A 23,861-nucleotide genomic window follows, 5' to 3' on the forward strand; every position below is an offset into this window, starting at 1 on the left:
CTCGACGATTTTTTGCCACCTTTACCTTTTGCCTTCCCACCACCACCCCCGTTGCCATTTTTTCCATTTTTCTTGCTTGTCCCCTTCTTCTTACTCTTTTCTCCCATGACGAGCTATATTCTTCTTGGTGATGTCGATCTGTTTTCGATGTGAAATTAATGCTTAGTTACGGAAAAAGTTGATACAATTTAGTGCGAGGCTGTTAGCTGAATTTGTTTTTCGAAAAGACGACGCAAATAAAAAAAGTGAAACTTTTTTTTCCTTTGAATCATCGGACAACGTATAGACAAAACCATTTCGATGTTTTTTTTTCTGAAAGTCAACCGTAGATGACGCGTTCTATAGATACGTAATGTTACTTTAGGCCATGTGTAATTGTTTTTCTGTTTTTCTTCTTTTTCGGTGAAGCGTCCAAATATATTTGCAATGAGTCATCGCGAACAAGGTAATGCCATTTAGCCTTATCGCGAAATGCCAATCGTATCAAAAGAAAATCATGAAATCATTGCTGACGCAGTACCCAAAAATACACAAATAATAACTAATTGTTTATTTGATTGGCATTACATCTTGTCGTAAAATAAGTGTTTATAAATTATGCGCGAGTGCTGCAATTACAGTTGACGGGAGTGCATTATATGTTCGCGGTGCACTCGTCAATGCCAAAAGAAAAACAAAACGAACCATTTCACAATAATCAATAGAGTATTTATGATAATGTGGCGATTAAATCGACAAATCAAATGGCAAAACTTACCACCGTCTAACGCTTTTGTGACATTTACCTAAGAAGCGAAAGTCTTCGAACTCTTCAATCACATTATAGGTTGTACGATGACTGCGCTAATGAATAGATTGCGTCGAAAAATAACAAATTGAGCTGATCGTACAAAATCTAGAACTTGAACGCTTGAATAAACGGACTGCTTATACTTGTAGTCGCTGAGTTGCGCCTATACACTATTGTTGAATCGATAGTCGGCGCTGTTGCGTTTAGTACGTTTTGTTGAGCCGGCTTTAGAGTAGTGTATGAGCTCTATCATCGCACAGAAATACTTTTATCCTATCGACTAGTTAGTTAAACGAACTTTCTACATATGGTTTTAGATCGGATAATAACCGTTTTATATTCACCTTCTTGCGGAACATTCGATTTTTTATTCTTCTTTCGAATCATTAAAAAAGGTACACTTTCTCATTTATTAAATTTTTGAACCCGCTATATATTAACATCAACCCCATGTACACTAGTGATCGTTGGCCATTTACATAGTGAAAGGCTTTCAAATAATCGTTCTTGTTAGGCGACAGAAGTAATAAAAAATAAACTGACACCGTTTCGCAATACAAAAAAAATCACAATGAACGCCGAAATAAAAACCCATCAATCGTTTTACCTGTATTTCACGCAAAACTTTGCTTTTCAAGTTTCCTGCAAAACGTAGCGTGAACTTTCCAGCGTAACTTTCACATGAGTTTAAGCGAAATTCAAGTGCACTTTTTTTTGATCAAGTGAATATTGTACAGTAAAATGTAATTAAGAGCAATAAATGCCTCGGCAATGCGTTTCAACAATGTCACTATTATGAGATATGCGATAACGCTAAGGCGAATTTTTTTTGGTTTTAGTTGGAAGAAAACAATATCAAGAATCAAGACCTTGACTCGTAATAAATTAGTATTTAATTGAAATTAATATGCCGCAGAAAGTTCACGAGTTAGTTATTCGAAACAACGGATGGGCTTGGAAATATTCAGTTTTAGGTCACCGGCGTTATTTTTAGGGCCGAATCTATCTCGAAACGTCGCGCGCTTATATATATTTTTTTCTATATCGTTAGTTTTAAAATATAGCGTATAGACGAAATTTCTCCCATAAACAACGCTGAAATACGGCTCGTGCCATGTAAATCACGATTTGAAGAAGAATGCATAACACGGCTTTCTTAAAAAAAATTTGCATTGTCCGCTTTCAAAGACGGTTAAAGCGAAAGAGATAGGCAGTATAGCTTGCAAACGGCAAGCCTTCCACTCGCGCACTTCGCAGCGCGTAGAGCGCGTTCGAAAGGCTCCTCTTTTTTTTCTTTTTTTTATTTGCCGTCGTAACAACGCAGTTTCGATCAATTCGTTTGCAAACGGCTGCAACGTGAAATCCGACGATGAGCCGTGCGTCGCCCCAATGTATATTGGCGGAAAAGCGGGTCAATCGAAGTTTCAAAGCGATGCAAATCGTCCGTTTCGAACGATGCGTAAAGCGGCGCGCACGCGCGGTTCTCGCTCGAGCGCGTCAGTCGAAGTGTAATCGGTGAAAACGTTTCGCCGATATAACCGAGCGAAATGTACATTGTTGCGAGTTTGTCGTGTGCAAAATAAACGCGTAACCCGATATTAACGAGCTTGCAAGCTAACGCCTTTATTTCACGGTTTATAAACACCATTGAAAGCTTGCGTATTTATGCTCTTAACGAGGTGGGCACGTGCGAGTGTCGCTATGTCCTGGCTCGTACATTATTCAAGTCGATAACTGAAAAATCAATAGAGACTTTAAATATCGCGTCCGTATAAAAAAGATTAATCATCAACGCTAATGCGAAACAGCATTATTATTTGTCCTCTTTCGTGTTAATTTTTGCATAAGTGGTTCAGAATCTATAACTGATATGTACAATGCTCATGTAGAACTTTTGAATCTCCCAGCTTTGCGCGCAGACTCAATGAAATTCAGTAGATGAACAAAAATCACGCGTCTCAAGTGAGTAATTCACGATTACCAAGCGAAATGAAATTCCCGAGAGAGTTTCTTTATGAGGCTGGAGACTAATTTGTAATTCTTATATCTGAGAAAATCTTTTGCGAAGTTTTGGAGGTAAATGCTTATAGGTGTCCGGGTTTGGCAGAAATTGAGCTGGAGAAAGTTCGGTGATGTATTGATTGTTGTGTATAAATATGTGGATGCTAGCGTAGTAAGTAGAAATTGTAATGGTTTATGCAATGATAGAGAAGAGCGAGAGTGAGAAGTAATCGAATATGCAAGCCTTGTATTGGAGGTAATTCAATAATTACACGATTATCACAATATACAACTTAAATTTTGATCTTCACGATGAACTAAAGTTCTTAATAAACTTTGCGATAAATTGTGATTTGAATTGAAATTTTCAAATCGTTTATAATATTATTTTTCTCTCAAGCCATTCGACATAAACAAATATTACCAAAAAATTTTTCGCTGAAACTATAAAATTATCTTTTTCTGAATAACTGAAAGGTCAATAAAGAGGACTCGGTTGTTAAAATAACGAATGGATAAAAATGCCAATCGGGTGAACACGTATTAAACATTACATGTTGTAAAAATCATTTTCTGCGTTTTTTGCATTATAACTACATAACTATTTGTTTTCAGTGCTTTCAACGTCTTTAGTCTTTTTACTTATCGTAAAAGAGTTTCCTATTTTAATAGTATTTATTGAAGTATGTACACTGCAATTTCTCTGCATTTCATTTTGAATTAAGTTTCTATTAAGAAAAAATTCACTTTGCATTCTACCTTTTCCTACGTTGAGTATAGTAATACTATTATTAAAGTATCAAAATTTTATATTCTGTTCTCGCAATTTTACCGATTATCATTATCGAATTATTATTCTTTACTCGACTTAGTCCTTCAAATGGATCTTAACTATTGCGACAAAAAAAATATAATCATCCGACTTCCTCACACGATCCCCCTTCTTTCGTAACACTTACTTCCGCGTGAAAAAATTGTCCAAAACAATCCATATCTACTAGAAGCACCTTTCGTCGCGCGCAAAGGCCGCGCCCCACTATACACCACTTTGCCTTTACTCAGCCTGGCTGCGCGGGGACAGAGAGCGGTGTTTACGCGCACGTCGTTCAGCCGCCGGCACAATCGTCAGTCGTCTCGCGTCTGCTCAGCTTTACGGAGAAAAGCGACTCGCTCGATGGGTGCGCAAACCTAACCTTAAAACATACAGCAGAGCCGCACCCGGGGGGCTCTTTTCTCTTCGCGTTGGCAGTCGTGTTGGTATATTTAATTTTTTTCTTTGCCATTCCTATGGATCGCGAGGAGGAACACGTTTGAGAAAGGGAGGCAACGATGTCGACGGCACTATTGGCAATTTTCGCTGTGATCCTGATTATTCTATTCAGGATTCTTAATGTCAACAGCGCACCACAGAAACCACAGCTTATATGCAAGGATCAAGCGTTCCTATCCACCATTCTCAAGATCGCACCTGTCATTTCCGAGCCGTGAGTTTTTCTTTCTCGTCTTTGTTGTGTTATTTTTTTAACAAGTTTCGAGAATCTTTGTATCTATTGCGGTTATTCCGAGTACACTAGTTAGAATAAGCACGTTTACAAAGTTTCAGAACAATCGGGAAACTATAGGTTTTTTTTTTTTTTTTTTCGAGGAGTGACAGCGTGGAGGAAGACTCTTCCAAATGTATTTAGTATACTCAACATACGTGTGATGCAGGCTCTTAGGGCAGACTTTTGCTATACAATATTAATAGTAATTTGTCAGCACGCTTATCTATCAGTTCAAACACCGATTATGTCATGCAAAGATTATCGTTTATTGCAAAGTTTGTTTCCCGAATTTTTTAAAGCTATAATGAGACGAAACAGCAGCGAATAGTCATAACATTTTTTTGTAAGTATAGCGCAACAAAGAGTGTTGCAATCAGTGCTCTGTTTATCATGATTTTTTCCATGAATGTTTAATTAAAGGCAATTTTCTTATCGAACGTTCCAGGGGCCATATATCCTGTCTAGCGAAAGTCGTGCTTTCGAATTAATCAATCTCACGTTTATAATTTGTACGAAAAAAAAACAATTATACAAAATTAATACGTCATGCGGTTTCTTTTTGTTGGGGGGGTTTACATGCTATAAGAATAAAATTTGTAGACTGTTTGACAGAATAAATTTGGATCGATCAACGTAAATGTTGATGAGGGACCATTATACCGAGCATTATACAATCCATTAGTACCGAATATAGGCTAGATAGCCTTAAACTAACATTCATTGCATAAGTAAAAACAATAGCCGTGTTTTTTTCCATCAAGTTATTTATAAATAATTGAATGGAAAAAGTATATTTTTTGATAGAGCGTGTTCCTCGCATTGTGGCACGACCATTCTAGACCTTTCTGAGAACTTATGGCCCGGTAAAAATGTCTTTGTGGATAAATACGATATGTATTGCGTATAAAATATCTGTCCGTAAACCGCTCAATGCATCCCTTTGATGTTTTCCCGTTGCATAAAAATAAAAGTTTCCCTCTTGCACTCTACACTGACACGTTTGCCACGCGAAAAATATCTGCCAATAAAAAAATCACTTGATTGCAACGTGGCTCTTCGATAGAAACTAACTGCAGAATTCATTACTTTGTCGTTTGTCGCCCGCACATGCAAAACTCGTGCTCTCCCCGCTCTGCGGTCACGTTTGACCCTTGCAAAATGTCTGCCAATATTTGACCACCCTTGCAAATGCCTCCGCGATAAAAGCCACTATCGCAAAAAATATTCACGCTTATTTGAATCGGCCGCCATCGGCAAAGCCCCCACTTCTACGAGGCAAAAATGTAGTTGTGCAATGTGCGTAAATTAATCGTCGGTTCGTTCTTTTCACGACATATCGCTTCCTCGTGCACTATTTGGGACCAGCTCTCGGACTATCTGCGTGTCGTTGTCACGCGTTGTACCATTGTCGGTGATGTCATGGCGATAGAACTTGCGAGAGGCTCGCGTTGTTGACGAAATATCATGCATCGCCGATTAAATTATCAAGAGCACGAAATAGCGCAAGGTGAAGTGTGTACGCGATCGATCCGTTTACCTGCGCGTCGCTTATTGTTTCGTCTATCGTGGCGAAGGCTTAATTTCTCCTTTCTCTCAGTGGAAAAGCCCACAGCACGCGATCTTTCAGTAATAAAGTTAAGATTTCCTTCCTTTCTCTCGTCTACAAAGTTTTTTATTTCTCGTATCGAGGTCTAATTGACATTGCCATTAACGTCATTATCCGTAGCCACGTTTTCGCTCGGCCCGTTCAACTACTGCGTCCGATGATTGAAATGTCAACTCTACGCCCGAGCGTGTTAATGTGCGGTTTTACGATCGATGATGGCTCTCTTTGCAACCTTTCTGCGTTGTGTAGGCGAGGATGACGACGAGTTTTCTTCCTCGTGCGAGCGTAACGCGAAAGGAAAGTCCAATCGCGCGACATACACGCACAAGAGCAATAACGGTTCGATGCACTCGCTCGGCTGTTCACGGAATTTTCGCGAAGGCCTAACTCAAAGTGAGAGGGGCTAGCGTATAGTATATACCTGTAAATATAGTGAGGTTAGGATCACCATTTCCAAATAAATTACAGTGAGACGGATGCTTCAACGGCATTTCCTTTTGTACGCTTTATTTATTTATTTGTTCTTCCGTTTCGCTAAGGATGAATTTCCGTCAAGTGATCTTGGGAGAAATTAGTCTTCGCCATCGTTACTTACGCGCACTTTCGGTCACCTTTTAATCGACGAGCAAGCAATTTATATTTGTGACATCGTCCGTAATTGAATAAAAATGCAAACTGCCACGCTGAATGTCCATTGCATTAAAGATTTGCGAAATGCGAAGAGGAAAGCAAACGACGTGCTAATTGTCAGTGACATTGTCTCGGCGCTTTGCATTTGAATTCTCTTCTGCTGGCGCTGCAAGATACAATAACGTTGCGCAATTAGATAACTTGTACATCGATTCTGGCCTAATAAACAGCACGCCATTGTCTGTAAAAGCTTCAGCGAAAAGCGCGGCGCAATGCGATAATTAGGTCGTCTTGAAAATCCAATCTCGTTTTCAAGATACACACGTCTGCCTGCTACTCGATAACAATATGCTTGTTCTCGACGTCAGATTAATGCGGCGATGAAGCTCTGCGCCGCGCGAGTCGAGCACGCGAATGTCAAGTGCTCGTCAAACGGTGCAATTGTCCTGGCGCTTTTTTGCTTAAATCGCGGCGACCGAAATTTACGTTCGCATGAGACCGAAAAGAAGGGTCGCAGCACGTACACGCGATCTAAATTTAACTAGCGATCGCGAACAATGACCTGAGCGCTTCGCAGTTAGATTTACCGATGGTAAAACACTCGCGCGCAGTCTCATATTTGTTTTTATACGTTTTTCACCGGCTGAACATTTCCAATTGAGAGAGGGTCCTGCGAAGCATGAAATATTCCGCGAGCTAAACGTTAGATCATCAACCTAGCCAAGTAGAGACAGAGAGAGAGAGAGAGAGAGAGAGAGAGAGAGAGAGAGAGAGAGAGAGAGAGAGAGAGAGAAAACGAAGGAAGGAAAATATTATTTGTGGATGCGGTCGGTTAATTACGCGTGAGTCAGGCGCGCGCACACGCACACACATGTGCGCGTCTGATAGATATCTATCGAAGAGAAAAAGACGAGAACAAATTCTTTTTTTTCTTCGATCGTGAAAGTTCGAGAAACTTTGACAGACGGCAAGGCTCATCTTCCGCAGAATATAATTTTACACTTGCCGATTGTTGGCGCGTAGGAAGTATAGTTGAGAATGGTTTCAAATTGTTGTATCACTAATTATATGAATTTGAAAAACGGTTGCGACTGAGTTTTACTGCGTTAATTTTAGAGTCCTCCAAGCAAGTGGTGAAAATAGCTTTCTAACCGACACGTATGACACGTTTTATTTTCGTATAAAGAACAACTCAGAAAAAAAGTACGTCATCGCAATCTGGTAACAAAACCGCAAGGCTGTTAATCTATTGTCACCTCCTCGACGGTAAAAAAGACAACCCGAAACATATCCAATTCAGAAAAATAATCAATTCCGTAAATCCAAATAGGAATCCCCGTCATAGCACAGAACGCTCGTGACTCACTCTTTTGGCGAGCTCCACGCCTAATTAAACATTCCCTCTCATCCTCAAATCCAGGTGATGTTCCAGACAGCAACAGCAGAGCTCGGCACGTGCGCGAAACGTGCGATTTTTATTTTTCTATTTATACGCTCCGATGACTCGAACGATGAAGATGATGACGAGAGGGAACCTTTGGTTGCTATTTTGCGTGTCTTTTTCTTTACGGGCTTTGCTACTTTGCTCTGCGCGTGTCAATTTAAATGTGTTCTTTTTCATACGTTGACGAGATCCAATTATAAGGTTCAGCTTCGCTGTCTGAAATCTCGCGTGATGTTTCTAAACTTCGTTGTTTGAATTTTGAAAATATTTATATATATTTTGTTTTTTTTTTCCAAAAATACTAGCTTTCTAATTTAATAATCCATCTAAACGTTATTTTTGCGCCCGATCTGTTTTTGCTGTAGATATAGTAGATCAATGATTAGCAAGACATGACGCACGCGCGGTAAAGAATTTCGTCCAGTGACTTGGTAATTATATTTACTATGAGTGTTTGGCCGTTTTAACAATTCGTTGATAGAGCTTTCGATAAAAATATCTCACTGATGTTTTTCCCTCCAAGCAATTATCTTCAATTATTACATAAAAAGTGTCAGTGGGAAAACACAATGACAGTAATAAAAGAAACTTCGCTACAAAACGTGGAATCGTAAAAGTTCTCAATTCGAGATGCTACGCGCAGATGTTTTATGGCTTGACTTTTTATTCGTAATTTCGCTTATAACGTTATTACGGTTGTTGCTGTTGTAGGTTCTTTGGAAAAACCTTAACGTTAACGAGAAGTGTGACCAATCAATACAACGCCAGATTAACAAAAAATAAAAAAAAATAAAAGAGGTTGATTTTGATTTCGTAAAAAAGTATGAAGAAGGGTATTATACGATCGATGCACGCGATTTCCTTGTGTTACACGGAAAATAGGTATTTTTCAAGATTCACTCGACGCTTACCTTGGAGCCTCTAATTCATGCAAATTTCTTTGCGATAAGAGCTGCAGTTACATATGTTGCACGGTTAAAAATAGGCTTCACACACAGTTATCGTATGATGTAACAATTAGTTATCAGCATGATTCACTTGCGATTGCGATTCTTTTCGCGACTTATCCCTCAACTGCGCGGCTTTCAATTTCAGATTCAAACGATTCGTCGAGATATATCATAACGATATAGCATCGCTTGCATTTCACGAGGTTACAGCGTGAAACGTCGGCTAAGGATAAGTCCATAAATCACTATCGCTGCATGAAAGATGAAGGTCGAGATTTTCATTGCGAGCGCAAAAGATCAAAAGGGGAGAGAGAAAGTGTCGACGCGCCCGCGCGCAATCGTTTCGTCGAACAATGCACATTTCCACGGGCGAAGAGTAAAAACGTCAACGAGGAAATTCCACAGCACGTAGGCATTATTCGCACTGGCCCCGAGCGCGGAAAGGAAAGCGATTCAGAGTATAAGTGCATTTGTGATTACGAAGCGCGTGAAAAATGTCAAATAAACAAATCTTTTGTTTCCGTCGACTGTTCGATCGAATTTCTCGTGTAATTCGAGAGAAAAAATCGAGTTAGTTTGTGGATTTGCGTGTGCTGATGGATGAAAGAAAAAAATGAGAAGGTAGATCGGGAATGTTGTTTTTTTGTGAGAAAGAATGAGGACTGTCATTGTGTTTTCATCTCGTCGATATTTATTTACAAAAGTATCAAACAATGTTTACTCGAGATATTCTTGGAAAAAATCTAATCTTTAATAATACTTTAACCGAAATACGGATAATAATCAATTTCGTCACATTTTTAATGTAGTTATTTATTATCTTCTTGTACGCAATAATTCAAATATCAATGGCCAAGTGACTTAAGTTTAGAATGTTCTTTCTACGCGTAAAGAAAACTTGAAGAAGCTTATGCGCACAGATGAATGTGTTTCAATAACGGAATCTCACGTTATTTAACGCCCATCAAGCTACCGAGGAAATGAGAAGTTCTTCCGCTTAAGAGCAAATGAGAATCCATCGTAAAATGTCCAATGCAATGCTAAAAATAAATACGTAGAAAAACATGGCGCGTTCAAATGCATCGAGTCTTTTTAAACTTAAACGTGCCAAACGTCGCAGTTTGTCATTTATTCGTTCAGCACTAATTGTCGCATTTCTCAATGCAGACGGGTTCTCTTCTTCACCTCGGCAGTCCTTTACAATCGGAAGACGTTAGTATTTTACGTTGGCACGTGTCACCGGAGAAAAGAACAGATTTTCGTGACTTGTAGGTTGCCTCTTGACGAGCGTATCAATCGCGCCGCCACGTTTATCAGGATAACGATTGGTTTCCTTTTTTTTTTTTCGCCACCGCGAGCGAATCCGTCGGTTGCCGACGCAACATTATATAAAAATGCGATTCACACTCGACGCGTTCGTTAATTCAACGGTACAAGCGCAAAACACAGGAAAAGCCTCGCGACCATTACGTAAGAGCGAAATAAGCCAAGCGAGTAAATATCGACGAGAAAGCGATGCGAGAGATGCTGCGCGCAAAGTAGTCGAGAAATCGATCGAGCTGCACGAAACCACCTTCTCGACCTTCGCGGTTAAACGGCTGGTGCTTAGCAATTTTTTTTTTTTTTAACCATATCGCGATTGGAGATACTCGTCTTTCATCGATTTGAAGTGTAAAATTGCAGGACACTTCGGAATATTCGCAAAGGGGGCACTTTTGATTTATCGCGCTGACACCCTCTTGACGACCAACTAGACGAACGCGGGATGTTTTATGGATCGAGCGATGCGTTCGAATTGCAAAAATGTACAATCGCGAAAGGACTTTCCTTTATTTCTTTTTTTATATCGTGGACGATAATAATGGAATTTTTCGAATCGTTCAAACGTACTATTAATTTCTCGTGTATTGTTCGCGACGTAGGCGTGAAGATTAACGATTACCTCGATAACAGAAAATTTTCTTGTCCGGCGCGGATGAAATTCGAGCACCTCTCGCAATATGAGCGCAGCTTTTTCATCCTCCGTACTTTTTTCCAAGCTCGATCTCCCTAGAAAAAACAGAAATGACCATTGCAGACCTTCGAAATCTGATTCGTCCCCGCGCGCACCGAACGCATTTCACATCCTCACGCGTGCGCGACTCGCCAATTTGCGAAAGTGCGACTTTTATTTTTTTTTTGTCCGTCGGCTTTCACTCGAATTAACACGGAAAGCTCATGTCAACAACAGATAGATGCGAGCTCACGGCACTTTCGATTCGCAGTTTTCATCCCAATGATTGACAATTAGGGCCAGTAGAACATGCTCGCATCTCTCATGCGGCAAGGAAGTGCAGATATAGGTAAAGCATTGAAATACCACCTGCCAGGTAACGACTGGCTTCGATAGACGTAGATAAGGAATCTTTATTGCATCAAACGGCTGATTCATTATTCAGCCTGGTTTAGGTGTAAATTTAGACGTGAGAGCCGGCTAATGAATTCGTTAAAAATAGCGCGGAGTATACCGAACAAAAATTTAAAAAAATCACGGTTGCGCGACCTATCGATCTTTTCGTCTTGTTTACGCGCGCGTAAGGCGTCTCGTTAATTACCTCGGATGTGTCTGACCTATCTCCAGTCGTAAAACGTTTGATTTGGAATAGACAGCGCGCAGCGTTACGCGATAGATCAATGGCAATCGCGCTTTACCTCTTCATCCCCGTACGAGGCGAACGCGCGGACGACGTCGAGTCGCTGGCGCAAGATTGGACGGACTCGATATAAAGTGAAGCGCAAGCAAGCGTATGCGAATTGTATTGCCAGCAGCGGTCAATCGGACTCGTTGATCTAATCTTCGCAAGTGGAGACGGCGAGGTCGCGGCCGACAAGGACAAGGCTCCCTGCCGTTGCCCATTTCCCACGAGAGACGTCGATCGGAATAGAAATCGCCGTGAATTTTCCGATGAGCGCGCTAAGAAAAGAGAGAACCAGCGCGTCGGGAGGGGGGGGGGGCATAATGAAAACTGCGGAGCCTTTGTGAAGAATCTGTGTCACGCGACGGGTAAAGTCGATGGCCTGTTACGCGACGATGCAATTTAGCCCTAATCCTTACCTCGTTTCAAACAACATGCACGTTGACGCTTACGAAAGGCTTCTTATACTCATATCTGAGAGAAGACATACACGCGGATCGTAAACAACATATTTGCGTTTTGAATATTGTCTTATAGTGGCGCGTGTTACGATATCATGAAATTATAGGGAAGTGTTGTTTATCTGATTTTAGAAGAATTTGTCCGCTATATTCTTAAAATATTTGGTTTTCTTACTTAATCGTTCTCTTTTAGAAATAATTGGCATTATTTAAAAGTACTATCCTTGAATTATAAATGATTTTGATAAAATTTAAATTAGGAAGTCGTTTTGCGTTATTAAAATACTCCATTTTATTTCTATTCGAGCTATCACCTTCAAAGTCTGAGTTGTATAGTACGATTAAGTAGTAAAACTGATAATTATTGGCGCAATAGCAATGTGTTGTTATGATGATAAAATTCTATACATCTTGGTAAATTTTCTCGCTGCACTTACAAAAGAAATTTCTCGATTGATATTTCGCTGAACCAGTCCTAAGAAACGGTTGAGTTTGCGCCTACTAGAGAATCTCCAATCTAGGAGATGTTGATTTGTAAAGATGTCCGTTAGGTCTTAATGATTAATGATTAGTTTGCTGCTTGTCGCCGGCAATAAACATCATCAGAAAACTTGCCAGGTCGTGTAAAAGAGAAAAAAAATGCGCTGAGCATGCATGAGAAATACCGGCGCGCGTTCATTTGGGCTTTACTTCACTTTAAGTGGGCGTTTGCCAAAATATTCGGGTCGTTCAACTTTTGCCAGCGTTATTCTCGCTATCCTTGTTCGTCATCGGCAGATTTGAAGCGCGACGCTCGTTCGCTGAATTGGCAAAGTTCTCTAACTGCTAGTTTGACGAAGTGGCCTCGTGAGTTTTTTTCGAGTTGCTGCAATGTGTCACGTAGCGATTTTTGTGAATGTCATTCTCGAGCGAATCGTTTAGGTTTTACTAGGGGAAGGGAGGGAGGAATCTATCATAAAATAACGACTTTTATTGGGACTGCGCTTCAAATGCATTATGGTTTTTTATCTTGTCAAATTTAAAAGAGATAATTCGTCCCCTTCGTTAATTTATAAAAAATGAATTTATTTATAATGCAAAAGATAAATGAAACATTCTAATACTTCATCATTAGGAAAGCTTAATAAATTCGAACCTTGGAGTATGCGGCAGTAACGTAAGCACCTGCTGCGCTCTCTACGAGAACATTATACCGTTAGTCCGACAAAAATTCATCCGCTCATTTCGATAATCACAGACTGTCTTTCGCGTGCCGGCGAACGTCTAGATTTTCCACGGTCCGCCGCCTCTCTGCGCGGGGAAAAATAACGAAATTCACCGCGGTGAAAGTAAAAAGAAAAAACAATTTCTGTCATTATACTGTATACCCACGTGGTTTGCTACGCGAGTCACGTATGTTTTTATTGTCAGCAACGATCTTCGAAAAGGCGATGATTAATCTGCTCGGTTCGATGTGCTTACGAATTTTTCGTGATGCTTCGAGATAGGAGGTGTCCTTGATGATGAAGGTCGATTGAGAGAATTAAACGCCAATTTATTGATGATTGGTCTGTGATCAACAAGCACCGCCTCAATCTCTTCAATACTTCACAAGTAGCGGATCAATCGAGATATGCTTAGGTTTATGATATGGGCAAAAAAAGTCATAAGACGGAGCTTAGATTGTCCTATTTATCAACTGTACGGGCATCTTGAAATGCTGTTCGCTTGGAAAAGTCGCTTTCATACATTTTAATCACTGGGCAAACGGGATTCTTGTACATTTTTATAACATTGGATTGAGATCAGAGCGTGATTTAATCTCAAATTCAATATTAAAACACGTAGAACTTAGTTAAATTCAAGCGGGAATACTCGCGATAGAAAGGAAAGGCCTAGAAAAATTATGGAATGGCACGCTTGATTTCTAAACGGTGCAATGTACGGAGTATACGATTTCGGTAATTTTGGCATTGAAGGAAAACCTAAACTTATCTTTTATGGTTAGACTTTCTCCTTGGAGGTTGTTACAATATTTACCTCTGTAGTATGTTGTCGAAATTATACAGCTACTTGCATTCGGAATGGTATATTTTACATTTTTTTTGCGCTTTGCGAAGCGAGCATTTGCGGTTACTGGGGGGGGGGGGGGAGCAATTAATCATGTTTTCTAATTTTCTAAATAAATACACAGATTTTTAACGTGGACTTTGTAATTAGATTGCCACATAAACAGCTTTCAATTTACAAAACTAACCTTCGAAACGTACATTTCCATACGTGAAAACTCGCAAGCTGTCGTAAACCGAGTCACGAGCCGAAGGTACAGTCCCGTCAGCTCGTAATTAATAAATTGTCCTAATTAAATCGATCCATCCGCGCAGCCGTAGCCCGCCGTCACTCATTAACGCGAAAAAGAAAAAGAAAAAACAATAAACCCGACGGTGAGACGTACGCGAGCTAGATCGATCGCTCGCGCCGGGGGGCCGACCTAGACCTTGAACGCGGACGCGCCTATAAGCGCAGTTGCGTCGCGGCCCGCCGCCTCTTTCCTCCCTTCGCCCCGCGTCGCGCGCGACGCACTCGAACGCCCGTGGCATTTAAGATAATCGCGCCTCGTACACGCGCGACGAAATAGTTTCGGGTGCTCTATGGATCTTCGCCGCGCGTAGAGTAGAGCCGTCGGCCGGCGCGCAGCGCAACACGTCTACGTCAGAGAATCGCGTCGCGACGTATCGACTACAGTCCGCTACCGAGTGGGTAAGGAAACAGAAGAAGAAGAAGAAGAAGAAGAAAATGGTAATCTAGTTATCGAGATAGGCGCGCGTCGATTGGCATTATACAGTTTGAAAAAAAAACATGCACACAGAATAAGAGACAACTGTTGGCCCCGACTTAATTGAAAAAGCTTGCCTCTTGCGTTTTTCAGATACAAGCCAACGAGATTATGGGGATTCAGCGGACACGTGCAAACAATTGTCCACAGTATAATTGGAAGAGTGCGCTGCCCGTGGCCTATCGGTGAGCGAGTCTACATTTCTTTGCCTGACGAGACGACGCTCACTTACGATTTGTATCAGCCCTTGAGCACCGGACACGAAGGTAAATTGGGACGCATCAGCTGAAATGATAGACGGACAACCGTGGATTATCCGCTGATATTATTAAAAAAAAATGAGGTTGTTTCGCGTCGAATAATTTTGTGAAAGTATACCAAAACGACGGCAGACGTCGAGGCGTTATCGTTGTACGTTTTTTTTTTTATATTACTTCTGGATAGTTGTTGATTTGTCAGGATGCTAAGAAATTCCTTTGCCCTTCCTGATATCTGTAAATTTTCATGAAATCTGAACCGCGAAACCGTGCAAAAACTAGTCGCAGCGGCCAATTAATGTCCGCGGCATTCGGAACAGGCGGATTAGCATGTCCAATGGACGACGGTGTGCATGGATACGTTATGTGATGATTTTGCATTGCAGATGACGTGACAATAGCCATTTGTCCTGGAATCGGAAACAGCTCGGAGAGCGTCTATATCAGGACGTTCGTGCACTTCGTGCAATGTCACGGCTACAGGTGCGCGGTTCTCAACCACGTTGGTGCCTTGTCTAGCGTCAAAGTCACGTCTCCAAGGATTTTCACTTACGGTACTTTTTCTTATTACTATCTTGTTCTGGCAGAGAAACTCCAGGAAATATTTGAATTTTTTCATCAAAACATCGCACGGTATAATGTGGTTAGAAAAATCGATAAAAATTCTTCGATTATTATCAGGCCACACGGACGACTATCACACCATGATCAAGAACCTGCTAGAGAAACACTCAAGCACAAAAATCGTATGCGTTGGATTTAGTCTGGGCGGTAACTTGGTTACCAAATACATGGGCGAGCATGGCATCAATAAGCTTCCTAATATCATTGGGGGCATTTCGATTTGCCAAGGCTACAATGCCATCGAGTAAGCTGCTTCTCCAAATTCCTTTTTATTCCCTCGAAGCTTATGATAAAACATATTAATATTGTTTTTCTGCTTAATTTTTAGGGGCACAAATTATTTGTTGAACTGGACTAACTTCAGACGCTTCTACCTCTACGTGATGACGGAGTCGGTGAAGAATATTATTTTAAGGCATAAGTCCGTTTTACTATCAGAAGATGTCAAGCAAAGGTATAATCTTAACGAAAAGGACATAGTTTCTGCAGCTACATTACCTGAATTAGACGAAGCTTATACGAGAAGAGTAAGTTTCGTAATATTGTCATAGATACTTATATGACATTGGTAAATTTCGGATTTAATAATTGTGATTTCTTTTTCTTCTAGGTTCATAAATTTAAATCAGTCAAAGAACTGTATGAATGGAGCAGTTGTGCATTTTACCTAACAAACATTGCAGCTCCAATGGTGTTTATCAATGCTGTTGACGATCCTATAGTTCCAGATAAATTGCTTTCACCAATTAAAGAGTTAGCAAGTAAGTTTTTCATTGTACACTATAATACCATTATATAATATTTCTTTTACATTATTACAACTTGTAATTTCGATAAGTAAAATATCTAACTTTTTTCTTATTTCAGCAACAAAAAATAATACTCTATATATTGAGTTAGCACACGGCGGACACTTGGGCTTCTACGAGGGTGGACTTCTTTACCCGAATCCCATCACATGGTTAGATCGCACTCTTGTCGCACTCGTCGGTTCGTTGACTCTAGCGAATTCTGATCGCGCCCTCAAGGCCTTCTAAAACACGACTGCGGATTGATGTATTTTTTGCCTGTTTCTCGTGCTGTAGAGCATGGAGTATACTTTTGCATTTAAATATGTATGCACAAGAACTCGGTAAAAATCTCATTTTCTCGTAGCAGGGCTTTTTGTACTATGAGATTTTTTGAAGCACTTTACCGAGGCAAACAAGAATACGTGTGCAGATAATTTTTAAAAAAGAAAAAGGAAAAACGCTCAAGCGTCCACTATGCGCTTTAGAATGTTATATTTAAAATCGTATGCGTGTTTTTTGTCAGTATTTTGGGATGCACATCAAGTGTTAGGAGAAAAAATATTTTTAAGCGTTTGATGGTTGTACTACTTTCGAGACGCTAATCATTTCGCTAGCGAGATGATATATTAGCGATTGCTGTGTGCCACAATTGTTAATGTGTATGTTGAGCGAAATTTTTAACGTGTCTGCTTGTGATTTTTTCAGAGTGTTTCTTAATAATTTGGCAGCGGTGTTTCACAATGTCAGGAATAAAATTTAGAAAAATTTAAACACAAAAATAATAAAATTTAACTAATGACTAATAATAAATTGCTTTATACAGTAATAAAAATGACATACATTTGTAAGTATTTAATACCTGGCAAAGTGAGACTTCAAAGTTTTCAAGTTTATCTGTTGTGATTGTATCTGCGCTTGCGTACTTACAGAAGCATAGATAAAATGTCAGCGATACGATATAACTATTACTTTGTATGTATTGTACACATGTAATTTTTTTGATGTTGAACTATAGTCATGTAAGATGATGAATTATTCGCAAACCATTCCCCCATGGTGCTTTTTCGATTGGTAATTTATATTATAGGTTAGCTGAATGGTCCATGGATCGATAAATTATGTATGAGGATCAATGGTAGATCTAAAATCTCCGTTAAAAATATTGCTAAATTAACCCTAAACAAATTGCGAATCACGAGGAAAAATTGATGTTCAATGTTTAAATGTGCAGAACTTTTTGAATTAGCGTTGAAGTTTTAAAACTGATGTGTTGACGTTTCGCAGTTTTTAAACTGAAATCGAAACTATTCAAGAGATCTTTAACAGTTACGGAAGATAAAATTTCTCTCAGGGTACTTTGTAAAACTTATTAATACATTAAATTATTTGTTCGGTAAAAGTATATATTTTTTCAAGATACGAAAAAAAAAATTAATAAGTTAAAGCGAGCCTGCGGCTGGCTATAGTGAACGGGATATAATTACGTTACGAATACATGATGGACAATATTAAGCGAGCAGAGTTTAAGATTATTGAATTCAATGACATATGCATTCAGATGATGGATCGTTGATGGATTATTTAATAAATTTTATATTCAGAATTCAATTTGCTTTCAAATAGTATTTTATTCTTCTAAATTTCATCAAATGGATGATTTATTTGCGTTAATTGATTTGACTCTGATTTCTTAAGTACTGGTATCTTAAGAGTGAATGATAGATCCACAAAATGCAAACCTTAGTTTTTGCATAGATTTTATTTAACTTGTAGCGACAACGACGGCGACGCAGTTTTATGCGTATAAGTCATAGTTTTCGCAATTTATTACGAGTAAAGCACCTTTAGTTTGTTTTCTGTTCATTTAAATTGCGTAGCTTGACGAAAGTGAAAATCGTGTGATTTTCACATAGTGTAACTTTTTATGTTTGTAGGGGAAAAAAGCAACCAAAGGTCTGATGAAGCCTTGTATGATAAAAATAATTTATATATTTATATGCCAGTATAGAGAGTTAAATAAAATTTTGTATTGTTTGATATTTTCAATGAAAAAAAAAGTTCAGATGGCTCAAACGCCAGGGATCATTTCTTTAAACGCAGCAATAAGCTCTATATGGTGTATATTTTTCAAAATTATTACGTTGCGAGAACATACAAAAAAAGTAACTTCCAATTGTTACATTAAATGTTCAGGATCAATGTATTTAGTGAGCGTCAATTACGTTTATTGGATACACGCGAACAACATGTACACATGAATTTTTTTAACTGTGCTCACGTACAATATCAAGTCACAGTTCGATTTGCTTCAATGTTTGTTCACTTTGACGAGCATTCTTGCTTGTAACGTCAACCATTCACAAATATTTTTAAGCGAATAAAGAAACAATGGCGGATAAAAATGAATCACATTGTTTTTTCATTTCAACATTTTCCTATCTTTCATTATTTCTTTATTTTTATATCACAATTTTCACAAAATATGATAGATAAAAATTTATTTGAAAATTAGTTATTTTTAAAAGGAAGCATTCAACGAAGTAATGGCTTATAAAATTTATCAATATTTTTATCAAAAAGATAGATACGTAATGTAATGACGTGTAAAAAAGTTGAACTGATTTTAGCTTAACATACTATTTAGTTTTACAAAATTAAAATCGACAGAAATATATAACCATGTAGCTTAATAAATATATACTAAATATTAAAACATGATGCATTTTAATTCATTATCATAGCTATAGTAGTATTTGAAAAATTAGTAGAAAAATATTGATTTATAAGTTTCAAATTTTTCTAGAATTAAAATTCTTCTTTTGCTTAAAAAGTTTGAATACTACTCTCCGAGTCCATAAAAATAAACCAAATTATTATGTTAATATATATGATCACTAAATTAATTACTACAGTGTGCTAGGAATTGGAAATTTCGCGTTATGAGAAATATTAAAAATAAAGGTATACGAAATGTAACATATTACAATTAAAGAGCCAAATCGAAAAACCACTTTCGCGCTCGAGTCGCTCTTAAAGTATATAAAATATGTAAAGTATGTCTAGAAATATTTTCGGAGGTACGAAAGATTAAACTAGTCTAACTATCGTGGAAAAAAAAAAGAAATCTATCACTGAGCATGCCATACATATATTCTTAGGTATCTTAATTTGCGAAACATGAATTGGATTCCGCTTCAAAAATTCTCTATCCTCTATTTTTTTTTTTTAAATGGCAACGCGCGATAACCTAGTTTTTTGTTGTATTGATGAATTTTTACAATATGAAAAAATCAAAGACATACAGGGAACTTGTGATGTCGGGTTCGCGTTTAGCTGTAAAATATTTTAAAAAAATTTGATATTTAAACATGAAATTTGTTTGCAGTAGATAAAAAAAACGTTTAATAAGTTTTATCAATAACTGACCATTATGAATTTTCTATTTCTTATTTATAAAATTCTATATATTTTTATGTATTATTTATCTGTAAAGAAAAAATTGAAATGTATAATCAGTGTACGGTAATAATTGTCAATAGGCTCTTATACTTGCACTTGCAAAAACTCAGTAAAATTTTTCAACAAGACAGTCGTCTCTCGCATAAGCTGTAACACAATTACGTAAAAATGAACGTTATATAAGTAGTTGGCGTTAGGGTCCAAAAAAACAATCACTGAGAAGTGTGAATTATTATATGTTGTATCGGATAACGTCGGCTGTACTAGATAAAAGAAATTTTGCAATATAAGCGAGATAAAGATGAAGAAAGATATAAATTATGAAATCTATGTTGCACGATCCCACATATTATGATCTAGGCTATTGACGCCCATAAGCTTGTTTTCGGCAAGCGATTACGAAGTAATAAATATTTGTTAATAGCCCGTAGAAAAAGAAGAGAACGCGAAAATTCCCACTAGGGCAAAACAAATTACGTTGATATCTCGTGTTCACCGCCGTTATCTCTGAACTTATATACTGGCCAACTTCTTTCTGACGTCTCATTCGTCAACACGCAAATCTAAAGGCAACATCGTATGTTTTTAAGCTACCACGATTATTAGTATTATAGGGAATGTAAAACGTTGAGAGCATTACAAGTCAACATCTGCAAGAGTTTAAATTCTTTCGTCACTTTTCAATGTTGTAACAGCTGATATGAATGCTCATTTAAGAAACTGCTGAAAGACAATGGTGAGCGATTGCCTATTAAAGACACAACAGGCTTATCGAACGAAAAAGCAGTTGCAAAGAGAATTAATATCTTAATAGAGTGTATTTGTCTAATTCGAAGTTTTGTATTATAATTAAGTATTTCATCACTGTGGACAGTCCGCAATAAACGTATTTGAAACGTTATTTAAAAGCAATAAATTTAATTCAATCGCAATGGTATATCGCGTACTTTATTTTTGTATTTCATTTCCGTCACCGATATAATCTATATAATTGCAAATCTTGTCTAAGGTATTGTATCTTTTCTCCATTTATCACAGATATTGAATAAAAACTATTAGAAAGTAAAGAAGAAACAGTTCACGCAATCTATCAGCTGTATTCTGACGAACTTCATTGTTGTAAAAGTTCACTCGTAGTAAACAGTCATCATGGATTTTCATTCAAAAGTGTTTGCGAAGTTAGTGTTTTGTGCTTGGCTACTTATAAATCATAGTGGGGGTCATCCCATCAGTTGTAAATATCTTAATTTACGACAACAACTTATTAAAGAAGAAGAGCAATTAAGTTTTGGTGCAAATATTACATTACTTGGAGATGAAATAGCTGCTAATGAATGCGTAATGCGCATCAAGAAGAACGAAGTGAACGAAGGTAAGATGTTCGTATTGATTCTTTTTATTCGAAGTTGTTTAAAAAAAGATAAATTAAAACTACATAGCAAAAAAAATAAATACTGTTGAGACTGACAACAGCGAAAATACTATATTCTCTTAAGATACTTGTAATGATTATAGATAAATTTCGATGTATGCGTTATATGCTCTATAAATTTTTTTCTTTCAATTTAAAAAATGTAACTATCACAGCTTTCAACAACCCTGAAAAATTTCTCCCTGCGAAAAATTTCATGGAAGCTCGCAGAGACATCGAAAAGTCCGACGTCTTCAAGATTCTCTGGAAAATGCCTAAAGGCGGGGTTTTTCATGCTCATAGTACAGCTATCGCCGATTTGGATTATCTAGTCTACAACGTGACCCGATTACCGAACCTTTACGTTTGCTCGAAAGACGAAGACGATTATCGATTTAAATTTTTTGAAAATCCAGATGACAGCTGCGATTGGGTGCTTTTGAAACACCTCGAAGACGCGAATTCTTACGTGGAAGAGAACATTAGAAATTATAATTTGAAAATCAAATCGAAGTATGACAATAGCGATGAGGCTTGGAAAATCTTTAACAAAATTTACGAAACATTGAGAGGAATCGTTAAATATAGGTGCGAATGCATTCGGCATTTGAAATATTTGCATATTGTTTTCTTCATAAATTCAACTATTTTTGCAGGCCTGTTTTTGAAGAATACTTTTACAAGGCTTTGCAAAAGTTGTATGACGACAACGTCATGTTCATGGAAATGCGTACTTCTTTGGGGATGATGTACGAGCTCAATGGAACCAAGCATGAACCGTTAGATATTATAAGAATTTACAAAGAAGTATCCGACAGGTGCGTCAACGACAGTTGAATTAAATTTCTTCCAAGTATTTTCAGCAGAAATTCATGCTCTTTTCGTTCGACAGATTCATACAAAGCCATCCAGATTTCTTGGGTATCAAAATAATTTTCGCGCCGAAGAGGAGATCAACCCCGAAGAAATTCAGTGCCGCAATCGAAATATTCAAAAAAGTAAAAGCTGCCTATCCAGATCTCGTTGTTGGATTCGACCTAGTGGGACAGGAAGACAAAGGCCATCCTCTTCTAGAATTCGCAAATGAATTGCAAGAACTCAGTAATATTACGAGCTTCTACTTCCATGCTGGTGAAACGAACTGGTACGGCACAAGCTCGGACTACAATTTGTACGATGCAATTCTCCTCAATACTAAGAGAATCGGACACGGGTAATTTATTGGTGTTATTTAATTATGAACGCAAATTTTAATTCCGCATTTTTTGTAGATATGCCTTGCTAAAGCATCCAAAACTTATGGAAATAGTGAAGAAAAGAAACATCGCCATAGAATTGAACCCAATCTCTAATCAAATTTTACACCTGCTGCAAGACATGAGAAACCATCCAGCGAGCTACTTTTTCGCCGAGAATTTTCCGGTGGTGGTGTCGAACGACGATCCAAGCTATTGGGACGCACAAGGCCTGAGCTACGACTTTTACGAGACCTTTGTCGGCATAATGTCACGGGAGGCTGACTTGAGGGCACTCAAACAACTGGCAATCAATTCGATCGTCTATAGCAGCTTAAATGCCGACGAGCAAAAACGAGCTTTTCAAATTTTTGACAACTCCTGGCGGACCTTCGTCGCCAATTTAATTGACAGTCCAATGTGCAATCGTTAATCGTCATAGATTTTTAGACGTACTTTTATTTTAGATAATACTATAATTTTTATTTTTATTTTAAACTAAAGTGATATTAACTGTTACGTAAGAGTTTTATTCGTAATTGACATTCGTAATTGTTGGAACAGGACTTTTCTTATTCGGTTTTTTAAGTGAAATTACTGCGTAATGTAATTTTTCGAAGCATTTCATTTTGCACTTTTTTAATTTATACGATTACATGCGATGATTATAGGTACTGTTATACACATTTATATTTAATATTCACCATAGCATAAAACAGCTAAACCCGTAGTAATGTATACATTTTATAAAAAAAATCTGTGTACCAAGCGTTCGTACTACTGAAAACTAGTAGTCACAAAATGTCATTGTCACGTCACCGTCATGTTTTCGAGTGTATCGCGTTATTCAAGTAATTAATCGTGCTCAGCAGAATTTATATAGAACGAAAATTGCGGAGCCTCGCGGCAGTTTGACTGTCGGCAGTTGATTTGCGAACACTTCAAAGTCGAGGCTACAATAGTGTACTCATACTGGCATTGTTATACAAGTATTTTCATTTAGATAATTATATATTTGCTCTGCTACTTATCAAATCAAAAGCATTCGAGAATTTTTTTATAATCTTATGTCAATCCAGCAGATAAAATTGGGCAGAGGATGAGAAAAGGGACTTAACTTTGTATCGTATTGAAAAACGTATCACCGTTCGATGAATTTTCATTTCGA

The 23,861-nt window shown here is 38.0% G+C and overlaps 2 protein-coding genes across 2 annotated transcripts; both read left to right on the forward strand.

The window, feature by feature from the left end:
• The first annotated feature begins 3,913 nt into the window (after nucleotides 1-3,913).
• Nucleotides 3,914-19,252, forward strand: LOC131668360 (abhydrolase domain-containing protein 2). The gene is made up of 7 exons (XM_058942458.1): nucleotides 3,914-4,275; nucleotides 15,010-15,182; nucleotides 15,560-15,727; nucleotides 15,855-16,041; nucleotides 16,126-16,324; nucleotides 16,408-16,558; nucleotides 16,665-19,252. Exons 1-7 carry the CDS (start codon nucleotides 4,121-4,123, stop codon nucleotides 16,832-16,834), a joined length of 1,203 nt encoding a protein of 400 aa, XP_058798441.1. The 5' UTR covers nucleotides 3,914-4,120; the 3' UTR covers nucleotides 16,835-19,252.
• A 1,365-nt stretch (nucleotides 19,253-20,617) lies between these two features.
• On the forward strand, nucleotides 20,618-23,802 carry LOC131668363 (adenosine deaminase 2-like). The gene is made up of 5 exons (XM_058942463.1): nucleotides 20,618-21,419; nucleotides 21,635-22,046; nucleotides 22,115-22,276; nucleotides 22,351-22,671; nucleotides 22,730-23,802. The coding sequence occupies exons 1-5, from the start codon at nucleotides 21,197-21,199 to the stop codon at nucleotides 23,124-23,126; spliced, it is 1,515 nt and encodes a 504-aa protein (XP_058798446.1). The 5' UTR covers nucleotides 20,618-21,196; the 3' UTR covers nucleotides 23,127-23,802.
• The last annotated feature ends 59 nt before the right edge of the window (nucleotides 23,803-23,861 follow it).

The sequence above is a fragment of the Phymastichus coffea genome, unplaced genomic scaffold, assembly GCF_024137745.1.
Source record: "Phymastichus coffea isolate CEN01 unplaced genomic scaffold, Cenicafe_Pcof_1.1 PCOF00077, whole genome shotgun sequence".
NCBI lineage: Eukaryota > Metazoa > Arthropoda > Insecta > Hymenoptera > Eulophidae > Phymastichus > Phymastichus coffea.

Excerpts from the sequence above, each read along its gene's own strand:
- LOC131668360 (XM_058942458.1), top strand. The coding sequence starts at position 4,121 with ATGTCGACGGCACTATTGGCAATTTTCGCTGTGATCCTGATTATTCTA. Across the intron at positions 16,325-16,407 it reads ACGAAGCTTATACGAGAAGA|GTTCATAAATTTAAATCAGT; the intron begins GTAAGTTTCGTA and ends TTTTTCTTCTAG. Across the intron at positions 16,559-16,664 it reads ACCAATTAAAGAGTTAGCAA|CAACAAAAAATAATACTCTA; the intron begins GTAAGTTTTTCA and ends TTCTTATTTCAG.
- LOC131668363 (XM_058942463.1), top strand. The coding sequence starts at position 21,197 with ATGGATTTTCATTCAAAAGTGTTTGCGAAGTTAGTGTTTTGTGCTTGG. Across the intron at positions 22,277-22,350 it reads TACAAAGAAGTATCCGACAG|ATTCATACAAAGCCATCCAG; the intron begins GTGCGTCAACGA and ends TTCGTTCGACAG. Across the intron at positions 22,672-22,729 it reads ACTAAGAGAATCGGACACGG|ATATGCCTTGCTAAAGCATC; the intron begins GTAATTTATTGG and ends CATTTTTTGTAG.